Source organism: Alligator sinensis, unplaced genomic scaffold, assembly GCF_000455745.1.
Source record: "Alligator sinensis unplaced genomic scaffold, ASM45574v1 scaffold422_1, whole genome shotgun sequence".
In the NCBI taxonomy this organism is placed as follows: domain Eukaryota; kingdom Metazoa; phylum Chordata; order Crocodylia; family Alligatoridae; genus Alligator; species Alligator sinensis.
The window spans coordinates 86,328-100,724 of NW_005842323.1; the positions used below are offsets into that span (position 1 = coordinate 86,328).

The 14,397-nt window shown below is 42.4% G+C and overlaps 1 protein-coding gene across 4 annotated transcripts in view; it reads left to right on the forward strand.

The window, feature by feature from the left end:
* MAN1A2 (mannosidase alpha class 1A member 2) overlaps window positions 1-14,397 on the forward strand; it is a 217,773-nt gene that overhangs the window by 39,117 nt on the left and 164,259 nt on the right. For all 4 annotated transcript variants that reach the window (XM_006028550.3, XM_006028551.3, XM_025209999.1 and 1 more), the window contains one exon: window positions 37-292. In XM_006028550.3, coding sequence (XP_006028612.1) covers window positions 37-292 — 256 coding nt within the window. The remainder of the gene's footprint in view (window positions 1-36; window positions 293-14,397) is intronic.

Sequence of the window (14,397 nt, forward strand, 5' to 3'; positions counted from 1 at the left end):
GAAAGCAGCCCCCTGACGAGCGTTTTTTTTCTTTAGAGAAGAGGAGGAACGTCTGAGAAATAAAATCCAAGCGGACCATGAAAAAGCTTTGGAGGAGGCAAAAGAGAAGTTAAAGAAATCTCGAGATGAAATTCAAGCTGAGATTCAGACTGAAAAGAACAAAGTAGCCCAAGAGATGAAAAAGAAAGATGACAAGCCACTGCCACCTGTACCTCTACCAAATCTCATAGGGATAAATGGTGGAGAACCAGCAGATCTTGACATCCGAGAGAAGAGGAACAAAATTAAGGAGGTAATGGGCATAGCATGGTACTATTGGTGGTTGACTATGATGAGAGTTGCTTTATTTATATCTTCTGTTCGTGGTTTTATAACCATTTTGTGTAAGATTACATCTTGAAAATGAATATGGCCAACTTAAAAGCCTACTTGAAAATAAGCCCATGTAAGGTACTCAGAACTCTGGTTTGCAGTCAGAAATAACATGGGAATATGGATATCGTATTGGACTTTTCCTGCATTGAGTGTTCAGTTCTTTAGGTTTTCTTACTCTCTAAATCAAAAAGTTGCTATAGCATTCAATACCAGACAAGTGGGATGTGTCTGTTTAGTCATATATGTTTTTAAATATCTAACATAATATCAAAGGATAAGAGCAAAAATGTTGCTGGACTTGAGAAGACGAGTGGCTTCTTTCGTCCAGTGTCCTGTATCTGTCAGTGGCCAGGACCATGTGTTTGAGAAAAATATTCAAGGAGCTGTAAATTGTTGTGGACTAGCCTGTCTATCAGGGAAGTGTTTTCTTAGTATCCTTTATTTAGTGCTTGGCTTCTCCCCTGGAGTTTTTAAAATACTGTTTAGTAAAACAGACACAGATCAACAATATCTAATATAAATATGAATTTGATTTAATCACAGTATATTAATTATGTAACAGTATATTTAACCATACTTTGATTAAATCAAACTAATATTTATATAGATATTGTTGATCTGTGTGTGTTTTACTGAACAGTATTTCACAGTCTTATCAGGTCCAGCAACATTTTTGTATCCATATGCACACATTTTGTCTAATTTTTCTTCCTAATCAGTTTGTTTTGGTTTTGAGAAATAACTCCTTTTAGCATACCAAGCATGTGTTGATGGTTAAGATTTATAGTTTACCTATAATGAATATACTTGAGTCATAACCATTCGTTTTTAAACAGTCATCAACCTTCCATCCATTGAGGTGTTTTTCTTTATTCGGTATAACAAGATCCAGAATAGTTACCTGCAGTACTTTGTGAGGTAGAGGGGTATAATTTTTAGAAACTCCAACAGCATAAATCTCCTACACACAAGTTTGCAATTGCAGTTTCCCCCCCTTTGTTAGATAAGGGGTTATGGAGCAACTTAAGGCTGTCCAACTTGCAAGTGGCCAGGGGTTACAAGTTGGTTGGTCAGGTTACCCCTGGGCACTTCTTGCACCTTCCCCCTATCTCACCGCTGCACTGCATTGAACTATGCCATGCACAGGTCCTCCCCCTGCACAGTGCTGCGCATGTGGGACAAGAAACCCTGGCCTTCTCCCCAGCTTCCTGCACTGTGGGCTACGTTGCTATGTCTTGTGCCATGCAAGGCCCATGACAGAGTGGAGGGAGAGGCAACCTGGAATCCTCAGCTGCTACTGCATGCAGAGCAATGGGAGAGCGAGCAGCTGGGTCGGAGTCTGGGAGCATCCTGTGCCTGGGTATTGGTAGTATTTTTTATTCAAATTGCATCTACATCCTGAGGTTCTGAGTTAGTAATTTTAAAATGAATAACGGTATCTAATGTTTATTCTTACTTTTTTCACTTTATGCTTCCTTCCCATATTATAACCATTTTATCTTGTAATTTATCCCAAGACATTTCAGTAATGTCAGTTTTATCAACTTTCTTCTCATCAGTGAAAACGTCCAATTTCTGTTGCTTGCTACTCAGACTCCTACTATTTATATATAAGCATTAAAAAAATTTCCTCTCTTCACATTGTTATTTCAGGCTGTGATGTTTCTAACACTTAGCTTTATTTTACACTCCGTTTTCTCATTGGTGCTCTCCTTTGCCTGTGTTATTTTAATACTCTGGGCTTTTCTTGACAGTTTCCAATCTTGAAGAAATTCCCCATTATTTCTTAGATGCAGGCTGTCTTGTTGGTATGATCCCTAGTTAAGGCGGCCTTACTGCTACTTTTCAGCATGGGGATGCTGATACATGTGTTGATCTGGATGCTTTAGCACTGCTCTAATTAAAGTTTCTCTCCCCACCACTCTCCTCCCTAGTCCCGGAGCATGTGTATAAACACCCAGTGGCAGCAAATGGAGAGCACATATCAAACTTATACAGCAGAGAAGGGCAAAAAGAGGAGAAGCATGCTGGGAAAAGCTGTTCCTATTAAGTGGCATGCCACTAAATACAGGTGACTATCTAAGGCTCATCTCCTCAAATGGAGACTACTTTGGAAAAGTTTAGGTGGACACTTTTATAATGTCTGTAAGTGCTACTCATTTGAAATAAAACAAACTTTAACAGTACCTCCAAAAAATTTTGTGATTTTTAGAAAGTAGTCAAAACATTAAAAAAAATTATTTTCCAAGTAGTGTTACCTTTTTATTAATATATAAGCATTTACAGATGTGTTGGGAACTGGGTATTAAAGGGATTTAGAAACTACTTTGACCCACTGACAGTTGATTTGAAAAAAATATATAAGACTACAGTTGAAAAAAGGTATACTGGTATATATACAGTATAGACTTCTTCTGGCATAGCTTTGTTTGTTGGAGGGAGGAAGGAAGTGAAGAGGAATGTGTTGGTCAAAGCCCTTAATGAAGATGCAGTTATACTTACAAAACTGGTTAAAATTTATTTTACTGGTATAACTTGTTCTGTGCTTTGGGGATAATTTTAATAGTGGTATGAAGTGCAGCTTGACTGGTATAGTTGTCTGCACCCTAAGTGTGTGTTACAGAAGCAGAATATCAATTTTGCTGTACTGGTAAATAATTTCTAACAGCCTAAATCTCAGAACAAAACATTTTCTTAACTAAGAGTATTAAAAATAAAACAAACAAAAGAAAGTAAATGTGTACCCCAATTATCAATATAGTCTGTATTCAAAATTTAAGGCAGAGAGGGAGTGCACTGAAGATACAAGTTCTGGGTAGTGTTCGTCCCCAAAATCTTTGTGGTAGCCTGAACAAACATTCTAATTTCACAATTAAATACCAGAAAAGAATAAGCATATACACTTTAATTCATTATTAAAATACAGGAAGAGAAAGCTTTGCATCTTGTTTCCACCTTTGTGTTCATAAAATCATGTAATTTAATATGTGTAACCTGTTTCAGTTTAAAGCATTTCACACAATGTTTTTTCCATTGTAGATATGTCTGCAGTGGCACTCAACATATGGCCTGAGGGGTAGATCAATGGGAAGACTCTTCCTTCTCTCCCCAGCTGCAGCTAGCAGGCAGTTGTGGCCTTTAGTGCTTCTAGGTCACAATCACCCAGGTTGCTACTTTAAAACAGTGATGCTCAGCCACTGGCTTGCTGGCCAGATCCAGCCTGCAAGGCTCCCCAGGGATCTGGAAATCTGGTGGCAGAGGCATGGTAGCAGCATTAATTGCTGCTTCTCTGCTGTCAGATTTCCAGACCTCGGAGGAGCCCTGTGGGTGGTAGGATAATGTGGCCCTGTGTGCTAGATCACTGGTGGGCAGTGGGGCCAGTGTGCAGGGTCACTCCACAGCGAGATCTAGCATGTGGGGTCAGTCCAACTTGCGGCCAGATCTGGTACATGGTCTGAAAGTTGAGCATCACTGACCTAATCCATTGAATGAACTATGATATAAGTTAAGTAAGGGTCTGCACTGGTCTCTTAAGACACCTACAACAGCAGATTTTATGGATCAAGAAGTTTATGGGTAGTAGTACCTCTTCCCCTTTAGCTTTTTGCTGTACTGAGTTCTCAGAATGAAAGTTTTCCGCGTCTCTTATCTGTCGGAGATGGTGAAGGAGGAAAATCCCCACTAGATCAGAAATACTAGATTATAAAGCTACAGACCACTTCAAAGCAGTAACTGATTCAAGGAGCTAATCTTTCTAAATTGTTAAACAGTGAAACCAAATGCATTGTAGCATTGCCACATATTGCACTCATTTCAATGCCAAAGCTCCCATCTCCACCTCAACCAACACAGAATTATTCTCAAAGGGCATTTATACATGTGCGCTGGGGGGGGGTGCTTTATTTACAGTGGCTCTGAGTGCCACTGATCATGGGAAGCCAGGCATAGCATAATGAAAAAACAGCAGAAGGGTGGGCAGAGTGAATTATCTTATTGTGTAGTTGTGGTAAGGTTAGACAAGCTTTCAAATGCAAGACATTCTTTCTCAGGCCCTGAAGAATGCTGATTACTGGGAGATCAGAGCCTATCAAAGGTAATAGGGTCATTCTCACCTTTCTTTTTCATACTGTGGAAATAATTCAGGAGCTGGATAAAATATAATGTACCATTAACCTGGTATTTGTGTTTTAGTTCTTGGTTTTTAGTGTCCAGTTAGCTTATGAATTCACAGCACCTCCCCTCTGCTATTTTTTTTCACTATCCTGTGCTTAGCTTCCTGTGATCAGGGAGACCTGGTGAAGAATGTCCTGTATTTGAAAGCTTGTCTAACTTTATCCCAACTACATAGTTGGCCCAGTAAAATATACCACCTTAAGAAATCCTTACCTCTTATCACATTATTGAAGTTATTGGTACATACTTCTGAGGTAATAATTATAGTCATTTTATAGGTGGGAAACTGAGGCACAAAGGACCTGTTCTTACAGCTCTGTCTGGATGTTTTCTCCCCTCTGCTCTGGGTTTCTCTGCCCTCTGGTGCTGAAGTTTTATTCCCTCACATCTAGCACCTCTCTTAAATTCTCTGCTTTAGTCTCACTCTCCATGCCCTCTGTGTTTAATTTCTTCAACCCTTTACTTTTGTTATTTAGTGTTGCTTTTTAATTTCCATTCTGTATTTCGTGTTTCCCTTTTCAAATAATCCTTTTCTAATAAAACACTACAGAAAGAATAAAAGAGAGATCAGTCTTTCTTTTCTGTGGTTCCTATCTCATTCATGAAACCCTTTCTAATTGTTGCAGCAGGTGAGGTAAAGGTCTGATAGCCCCCTGGCAGTTGTTACAATTGAGATGCAATTACCCTTTTAATTTCACCATAAATAGTAACCCTGCCACATATTCCAGGAATTAATGGGGCAAGAAACAGGAAACCAGCCACAAAAATATTCCATAAAATATATGTAATATTTGTCAGGCTTCAGGCTTGCAGTTGAATGTGTGGCAGGGTACCCAGAGCTGGCTCAAGATTCCAATGTAGTCCTGGCTTTGGGACCACCAGGGTCACACCAAACTGCTGCTGGCCAGTGTGCGCCAATTTGCTTTGGCACCTTCTACCCGGGAACTGCACATGGAGGTCAAATTGACCGGGTAGGTGCTGGCCAGGCATGGACCGGACCATCCCTGGGTTTCTGGCCAGCATGTGCTGAGTCACTCTGAGCTGCTGCCTCAGGGTGGGTGCTAGTGGGGTCCCTTTCTGTGTGGTGGGTTGCTTCCGCACCCACTGCTTGAGCACTGTGCTGGACAGAAACACTGCACACTGCAGGGACGGTGGTGCCTGCCAGGTCATTTTGAGCTGCGTGTGTGGTTTCTAGTCAGAAGGTATGGACCTAAGTCGATGCATGCTGGCAGGCAGCAACTTGGGAGTGACCCTGCACCAGCAGGACAGGAGCCCTGCACGCAGATCGAAATAAGGCAGCAGGCACCAACAAGGCAAGAACCATTCATGCTGAGGGGAGCCCAGCACCCTATGCTGGCTGGCTTTGTGCTAGGTGCCTGACTGCGATGCCTCTTCACTAACCTTGCTGTCGTCTGTGCGTTTTCTGATTCAAGGTTAGTTGAATGGACTGTAAGATGAGACTTGCTTCTCCCCCCCACCCATGTTGACTGGGAGGAAAAATAAATCTTGCCTTATAATTGAGTATATTTACCAATTCTGAATTAGTGTCACATGACAAATAGTGGCAGTGAAGACTTGATTTTTTTTTTTAAGTTCTTGGTGCAGAGTATGTTGTTCTGTGTTCATTTGGTTTGAAGTTCATGTTGAGATTTTCTTGAATATATTTTATTTTTACTGTCCGTTGGTTTCTGTGTTGATGTTTTGAAGGAACTGCTCAGTTTTTTTTTCTTGACCAAGAGCCATATTACGGACTTCTAATATAGACTGGGCAATACACGATCCTTACTACAAATGAGTAGGTCACAGCATGTGTATGGATGCAATCGGTAGATATTAGTGATCCAAGCACGCATTACATCAGCCACCTGGATTGAAATGGGGTATTGCATGCAAAGGTTTTGTCCTATCAGGCTCCGCGTGAGGTTTTAACTTTTAATGGTCCAGCTTGGAAGACCTGCCAGTGGCCTAGCAGGAGACAGGAAAAATATTTTTTTTGGCTAGGAGTATGTGAGAAAACACTGGATTACTGGAATTTGTAGGAACAGACTTTGCTTACTTACTTAAAAATATGTCCCCTGTGTGGGAGCGAGGAGGATACAAATTTTTTGTAGGTAGGATAAAACATAGGAAAACATATGGGAAGGGTGTCTGTGTATCAGATTTAATAACAAACCTGTGCAGGGCTTTCTAACATAGGTCTCATTTTAATGAGGTTTTGCATTGCATTATTTTTTTGTACAGCATGCTGCAGGGTATATATTAGTATATAAAGGATTTATTGATTATTTAAACTGTTTGTCATAACATGTTATTTTTTGTCCACTGAAGGAGTACTGTGCTCTTGTATAGGATCTTTCTTTTTTTTTTTTTTTTTTTTAAGCCAAAGCTTTTCAAAGCCTTTTAACTAAAATTATCCCTGTTTTATATGTAGGAAAGCTCTTATGTATATACTTGCCCTAGGGCCTAGGCCATGCAAAAAGCAAAGAATGGAATATGCATCTCCTGATTCTGTCCTTGACTAATTGCTGTGCTTACTGCTTTCAAAATTCTGTAGTCTTCCAAGCTATTAGAGTGATAAGATTAGCTGTTTGTTATCATAGCTATGCTTTATCTGTTTTCTTTTTTGAATTTGATTGATAAAAGCTTTTCAACTCAATGTTTGAGACTTTAGGATTATTTTGCCACTCCTACAGATGAAAGCATTACTTTTCCCAGTTTAAAAATGTTTATATGCCCACTCCCTCACCTGCTGATCACATCATTGCTTACCTTCCCTTTGCAATCTCAACTCTGGTTGGGGTCTTGGTCTGGCTGTGGGCAGGGAGCACATGCTGCCTCTGACCTCAGCTTGGCCATGTAGTGGTGGCAGCAGCTCTAGCCCCAGCTGAGGCCAGGGTCGAGGCTCAAGCTATCATTGCCATAACAGCTGGGTTGGGACTGGAGGCAGCATGTGCTCTGTGCTCCCTGCCCCTGCATAGAGTAGGGCATCAGCTGGACCTAGAGCTGCAAGATGGGTAAGGTAAGCAGTGACACTTGAGGGGTCGTGGCAGCAGAGACTGAAGGGACAGGGGTTGGAGTAGGAAGGGGGGAAGTGGCTCTGGCTCCACAGTTGGAGTCCCTGCTCCTCGTCCTCTGGCTTGTACTCGAATCTAACATGGGTGGTTTTTTTCCCCACATTGAATGAGGAAAAAAACTGTCTTGGATTCAAGTAAATATGATAAGCATGTTTTGAATGTTCCAAATAGCTGAAAAATAAATAATTACTGTATTTACCTGAATTTAAGACAACATTGTATTTAACCTCCCCCCAGTAATTATACTGTATACATGGAAAATTATCAATTTCTTATAACTTTCCATGTACAGAATGTATTTAATAGAAGGTGTCTTAAATTTGCCCCTGGTGCCCCCTTTCCCCCTGCTGCTCTGGCAGGGAAAGTAGTGGTAGGGGGCAGAGCCAGACTTTTTTTTTCTCCCCTCCACAATTCCTGCTCCTTGCTGCTTGCCCCCCATGCCTATGCCTCCTGTCACTATCTCCCCTCCCTTCTTGGCCCTGTGGGTTGGATGAATGGCTGGTTCTGTAGGGCACCCTTGCTCTTGCTCTCCTACTCCCCACCCTTCCCTCTGATGATCCATTACATACAGCACTTGCTCCCCGAGCAGTCAGGACAGGTGCTGCTTGTAGCATGGTTCCCAGACCGTCTGGGGCAGGTGCTGTGTGGCACATGGGTCATCTCCAGACCCAGGGGCAGCACTGGAGGCCAGGTGATGGGGCTCTGCAGGCTGGGACTGGCCCGCAGGCCATATCTTTGAAACCCCTAGTAAAGATGCCAAGGCTCTTGTTGAAAGAGAGGTTGATTTCAGTAAGTAAGGGACAGAAAGCAGACAAAGCATAGTTTTATAGTGAAAGTAAGTGGATGTAAAACAAAGAACTTAGTTCTGTCCCTGGCTCCATAGTTATTTTAAGTGATTTTTCTCAACATCACCCAAACCAAACTTGTTTGCTTGGATTCCTCATTTTCTGGGTGCCTGTTTTGAGATATCTGACACTTGAAGAAATACTGAGCACAAACAGTTGTACCTGAAGCCAGTGGGAGTTGTAGATGCTTAGTATGTTTGGAAGTAAGGCTTAATATATTTGGAGTTCTGAAGAAATTAGCATCTGCATCAGGATTTTGGATGGTTCATACTTACAGTCCTCATTCTGTTGGTGTGTCGTTGCCTGGCTTTAGGCAAGACTTTATTTCCCTGTCTGTCGATAGGAATTACAGTGTATTCCTATGTCACAGACCAGAGGTTCAGATGAATAGCTCAGAAGCATTAACCAAATTTAGTAACTTAAGTAGCATGTAGTAAAAGCTGTGATTAAAATGTGATTAATTGTGTATTTGTCACAAACTATAGATGGTATGCAGTAAGACAATAAGTAAATTTTAATGAAGGTAGATCAAAACAATTACTGTAAATAGTTATCTTTTCATTTGCGCTATGCTTGTCCCATGGAAAAAATATGCAATCATGTGAATAGAAACTACATCATAAGGTATATGCAGAGTGGGACCAAATTTAAGATTACATGGGCAAACCTGTATTCTGACAGTGATTAACTTTTGAGGGCTTGTGTGCAAACTTTTTTTTTTAACATTGACTTCTACTTAAAAATAGTTGAGTCTTTGTGTGTTTTACTTTTGTGGCCTTACAGTTTGATTTTTGTTGTCCTTTGTACTTAAGTTGTAGGAGAGAATGACTTAATTGTGCTTATTTTGCCTTGCCATTATTATTTATACACTTCTACAATACCCTTTCTAAGAATCTCATTGTAAGATGGGCTTTACAACTTTGGATCATTCTTGTAGTTTGTTTCTGAATCTTCATTTTTAAGCATCTTTTTGATGTCTGAACCTCAGAATTGGAGGATACAATGTCACAGCATGACTTTCAAGAGGCAGTGCCATTCTTAAGGCCTGCCCTAGTAATACACTATGTGCATTAGTGACATCTTTGCCATGCCAGTCTTACATCTGGTTGCTGATATTTCTCTTGCCCCAGTATATTTTAAGTATTTCCATTTGTTTTTAACCGTATCTGCTATAACAGTGGTTCCCAAACTCTGACACATTGCACACGACCAATTTAAAACTATACAACCTTAAGTACCACCAGCAAATTTTTCGGTTCAACCTTAAGTACCACTAGCAAATGTTTGTCATATAAAGTGATTATAATAAATCTGTTAATGCATACCACTGACAGGGTGTCTGCGGACCACTGGTAGTACCTGTACCACAGATTGGGAACTGCTGTGTTCCCAGTCTTTCAATAATATTTTAGCTTTCTTTATTAACTGTCTGTATTTCATAGCTTCTGATTTATGGTAATTTCTGTTAACTTTTTGTTTCCTCATTTAGGGTGGTGGTGGTGATGATGATGTACTTTTCATAGCTGGTTTCACTTATCTTCTCTATCATAATGTGTGTTTAATTAAAGCAGCCTTCATGATTTCAGAATTATATGTGTGGCACAACTGTTGTCAACATTTTTCAGTTTAAATTTTTTTCCCAATCAGTTTTGTTCACAGTTGTTCTAGCTTTAGAGCATAGGCTGTTTATAAAGTAGCAGCCAATTTATGTGATTACTAGTTTTTTGTTGTTGCAAGCAGTCACTTTGCAGATGTTCTGTAAACTGCTATGCTTGTCTTTTGACTTTATTTTAAGTGAGGTATTAAACTGCAAATCTTGTAAGTTTTTATTTTTCAATGTCTTTGTCTAAATAAAGCAACACTAATTCAGAGATGCCACTAGAGAATAAATTATTTTAAATTTTCATGCTGCCCAAAGCTTCATATTTCTCCAAATAAAGCATGGGGTGGCCAGCATGTTTTCCTGTAGTTCTGAGGTCCCTACCGTGTCTTTATTGGAGGAATGATATCTGCAGAGGTGACCTGTTTCTAATATGTACATCATCTTTTAGTATCCTGTCCAAGACAGGCAGGTAAAAGATGGCTCTAGACAAAATATTGGGCCCCTATAATGTATTGGGAATAAGCTCACTGAGGACATACATTTCGAAGGTGTTTTATACAAGATATATTTTCTCATTTAGTTCCGTTCCCTTTCTCCCCCTCTCCCCTACTTAAAAAAAAAAGGGGGGGGGGTAGGGGGAGGGGAAAAAAGAGCCTGGCTAATTATCTGTAACTCTGGAAAAATCATGTGCTAGTTTAGTATGGCGATTGTTCAGAAAAAAGTAAAGACAACTTGTTTTCTCACAGTATGGCTGATGCTATATTTCAGATAAAGCAGATAGGTTTCTTATGAAGTTTACCTCCCTCCCCTCAACTTCATAAGTTATAGCCTAAAGCCCCCCATAATCGCTCTAGGCCTACAAATACTATATTTTAGATTTGTGTGCCACCTTGCCCCCTCCCTCCCACTAATGGTTTGGCAGGCAGGTTTAAAAATTGGCCCACCTAAAGCATCCTATTATTCCACAGTGTATCTTAGTTGTGTTTAGAGACGGCCTTTTTTAGCGACTTGAGTGGCTCCAGCTCCTCATTTTAAGGGACCAGTGTAGCACTTGACTTTGCTCCACGCTTCACCGAGGTTCTATCTTCCTTGTCTTATCCTGGTGGTGATGTGGGAGGTCCCCAACCAGCCTAAGTGCTGATCTCCCACTGCCTCTGGGTGTGCTGCCTCCCTCTCTCGTTTGCCATGACTTGCTGTTAAATAATTGGTTGGTAATTAGGTGAGAGGCTGCCCTTTGAGGGCCCTGATGTCTAAGGTCCAAAAAGTACATGCTCCTAATATCCCTTAATGTGTCCCATGCCTTGCGGATGTTGCTCACAGCTGTGCTAAGCTCCAGCCTGAGGCCAGTCCCAACTTGTCACAGCATTCAGTCTTTTTCACTTGGCCATGGTAGGGCCGCACTCATACCGTCTCCCTCTCACAGAGGCCTCTTGCTCTCCAGTGGCTCTCACCTGGTCTCTTTCATCGTGCTGTTCCTGAGCCTCCCATATATCGCCCCTTTTCTCCCAGGGGCCACATTCACCCTGTCCTCACCCAGAGGTTCCTCAGGCTTACTACTCTTCACTCCCTGGCCAACAAGTGCTCAGCCTTTTGGGCGTTTCTCACTACCCTCATCTGAGTGAGCGCTGGGTGGTTGACAAAATGCTGTGCTGACTCTGCCCCGGGTTTCGTAGTTGGGTAACTCTCCCAGCTATTCTCCATCAAGGGGCTGATAGCTCACCCCTTGTTTTCCTCACAGCTCCTCCTCCAAAGGCTTACCTGGGCCTAACTCAGGCCCCCCATGCCAGCAGGGCCTCCACTCAAGCCCCTGACTTCAGGGCCCCAATTCATGCCCCTCACCAGGCTTCACCCCTGCCACTCTCTACTCTGCCCTGTACTCTGGGGTCTGGGATTGAACACCCCCAGAGACTCAGGTGCCACTTGTCAGTGTGCCTGGCCTGGAACTTGCACCCTCTCATCAGGGCCTTAACTGCTGCTGCCTTCTCTCAGGGCCCTAACTACTCCTCTCATGGGGTCTTCCACCCTTTCAGGCTCAGGCACTTCTCAAAGCTTACCTGGCCTTCACTACTCCCCTTCAGGGTCTTGCACCCCCAGTGGGCTTGGGTGTCTCCTATGGACATCGCTGGCCCCACTACTCTTTCTCCAGTGTTATCATGCTACCCACTGGGTGGTGGGGGCAGGGGTTTAGGTGCCCCAGCCTGCCTCCTCGAACCTGGTATTTAAGTGGCTCTGCCTGCCACAGGCAGGACCACCAGGCCTCCCTGTCCTGGCAGGATGCAGTTTTAGGTCATGCCCAGGAGCAGGAGCCTCTAAGCCTTCCCCATAGTTCCTGCCTTTACCTCCTAGTTGTTCTCAGAGCAGCAGCTCCTCCAGGAGATGTTGCTTCCACAGTGTCTGGCAGCAAACTGCTGCCTCCAGCCCTGCTGGCCTAGGGCTTAAGATGGCTTCTTGTCAGGACTCAGCTGCACCTGGCTGCTGCCTGATCCAGGTCTTAGTGGCAGAGCACTCAAGGTGTTCTGACACCCCCTCCCCCCTTAGAATGTTTACCAGGGAAGGCTTTTCACTGCTGCTTAGAGAAACAAGCTCCCTCAGAGCCTGCGATAAAGTGGTGAGCACTCCACTGGTGCTCCGCCATAGTCCTGTTCTCTTCTTCCTTGTTTTGGCTCTTCTCTGCCCTGGCTCCTTGTCCTTGAGTCCTGGTTTGGCTTGTCTCTCAGCTTTGTGACTGGCTTCTAACTTCAGCTTGTCCTGGTTTTTAGTCTCTGGCTTAAACCCTTGGCTACTTATCTCAGCTCAATAACATTGGCACCTAACCTTGGCCTGGCCTCTCAGATGCGACTCTTACTCCTGTTTCTTCACTTGGCAACTTAGCTCTTGACTCCGTGTTTGTAGTGAGACTACTCACTAAGGTCCCCTCTGTCTAGCCACTAGTCTGAACTACCCAAATACAGTGGCCAGTGTTGTTCTGAGGCGTATGGAGTATTTTCTTGGCTGGCTTCTGGTTGCTGTTATGTTTGATATATAGGCTGTATTCTGGAAGGCCAGTGCTAACCAGCTGTCTTCCAGACTGCAAAGGTGACCCAGAAAACACAACTTGGATACATGTTTAGTGGTGAAAGCTCCAAAAGGTTTATTGTTATCAGACAGCACACCAGTTGGTCTGATTAACAGTCAGTCCAACTTTGTAAAGCTTATCTTTGACAGGTAGAAACACCGTAGGTTGCTCATGTTTCCCTAGAACTCTACAAGGCACAGGTCTCCCAACCCCTGTATTTATACTTGCTTGCCCCTCATCTCATGTTCATCTCTATTTGTTTTGTTTGCCAAGTTTACATACCTGCACTTGTTATCTCGGTCTCATTAGCAAGTTCTACATTTTTACATTTGTCCTTGAGTTGCAGTTGGAGTTTTTTTCTCCCCAAGTCCTGACTGTGGTGCTGCTCTTTTTTGCTCCCTGTCCTATCTACCACTGTATTCCTTGCTCCCTTGTAAACTGCTGCATGCCACACTCATAGGCTGCCCATGCCACTTGTAGTATGCATGCAGGTTGGCCATCCTGCAGGATTTTGCATATCCTTGTTGGGGCAGGGGGTGGGAAGTTTAGTTTTAGGTAGCAGTTTTTGGGTGGCAGTGGTTTTACATTTCATTTTTTATGTTTTAAAGCAACAATCAGACTCTCACACAGTGTGAGGCAAAATAATAGCAAATATGAACCTTCTGTCTCTCTCTTGCAGCATAGCTCTTAAGAAAATTATATATGCAAAATATGGTTTTATAAACAACTCTTAGATTGAGCAAATTTTTACCAGAGTCAGGATATCTTGGGTTTTTGATTCAGATCCAAGCAGTGTTATGCTGGCAGGGTTGTCCTGGCTGGCAAAGCAGTCTGCGCCTCAGGGTAACTCAGAAGGTAAAAAGTAACACCGTAGTGAGATAAGGGACTGGATCCATACGCCTAATATTGCAGGCAATTGCATTGTATATAATCCTTTTCCTAAAACTACCAAGCTCTACCTTGCAATACGTGTGTTTTGCTTCCACTACTCTTTTTAGGAGGCTGTTCTGGAACGTTGCTCCTCCATTGGTTAAAAACCTTCTAATTTCTAACATAAATTTATTTATGAACAGGTTATGCCCATTTGTCTTTGTGCCTGTGTTGGCTTTTCACTTACTTAGCTTTTTCCCAGCCATGGTCATTGCTAAATCTTGGATCTCCAGTCAGAAATCAATACCATATGCAGCTTTTGTTTTGTTCAACTAAACAAGATGAGAACTTGTCTCTTCTAGTTACAAAAATTTTTGAGCCCCTGCCCTTCTCTGTACCTGT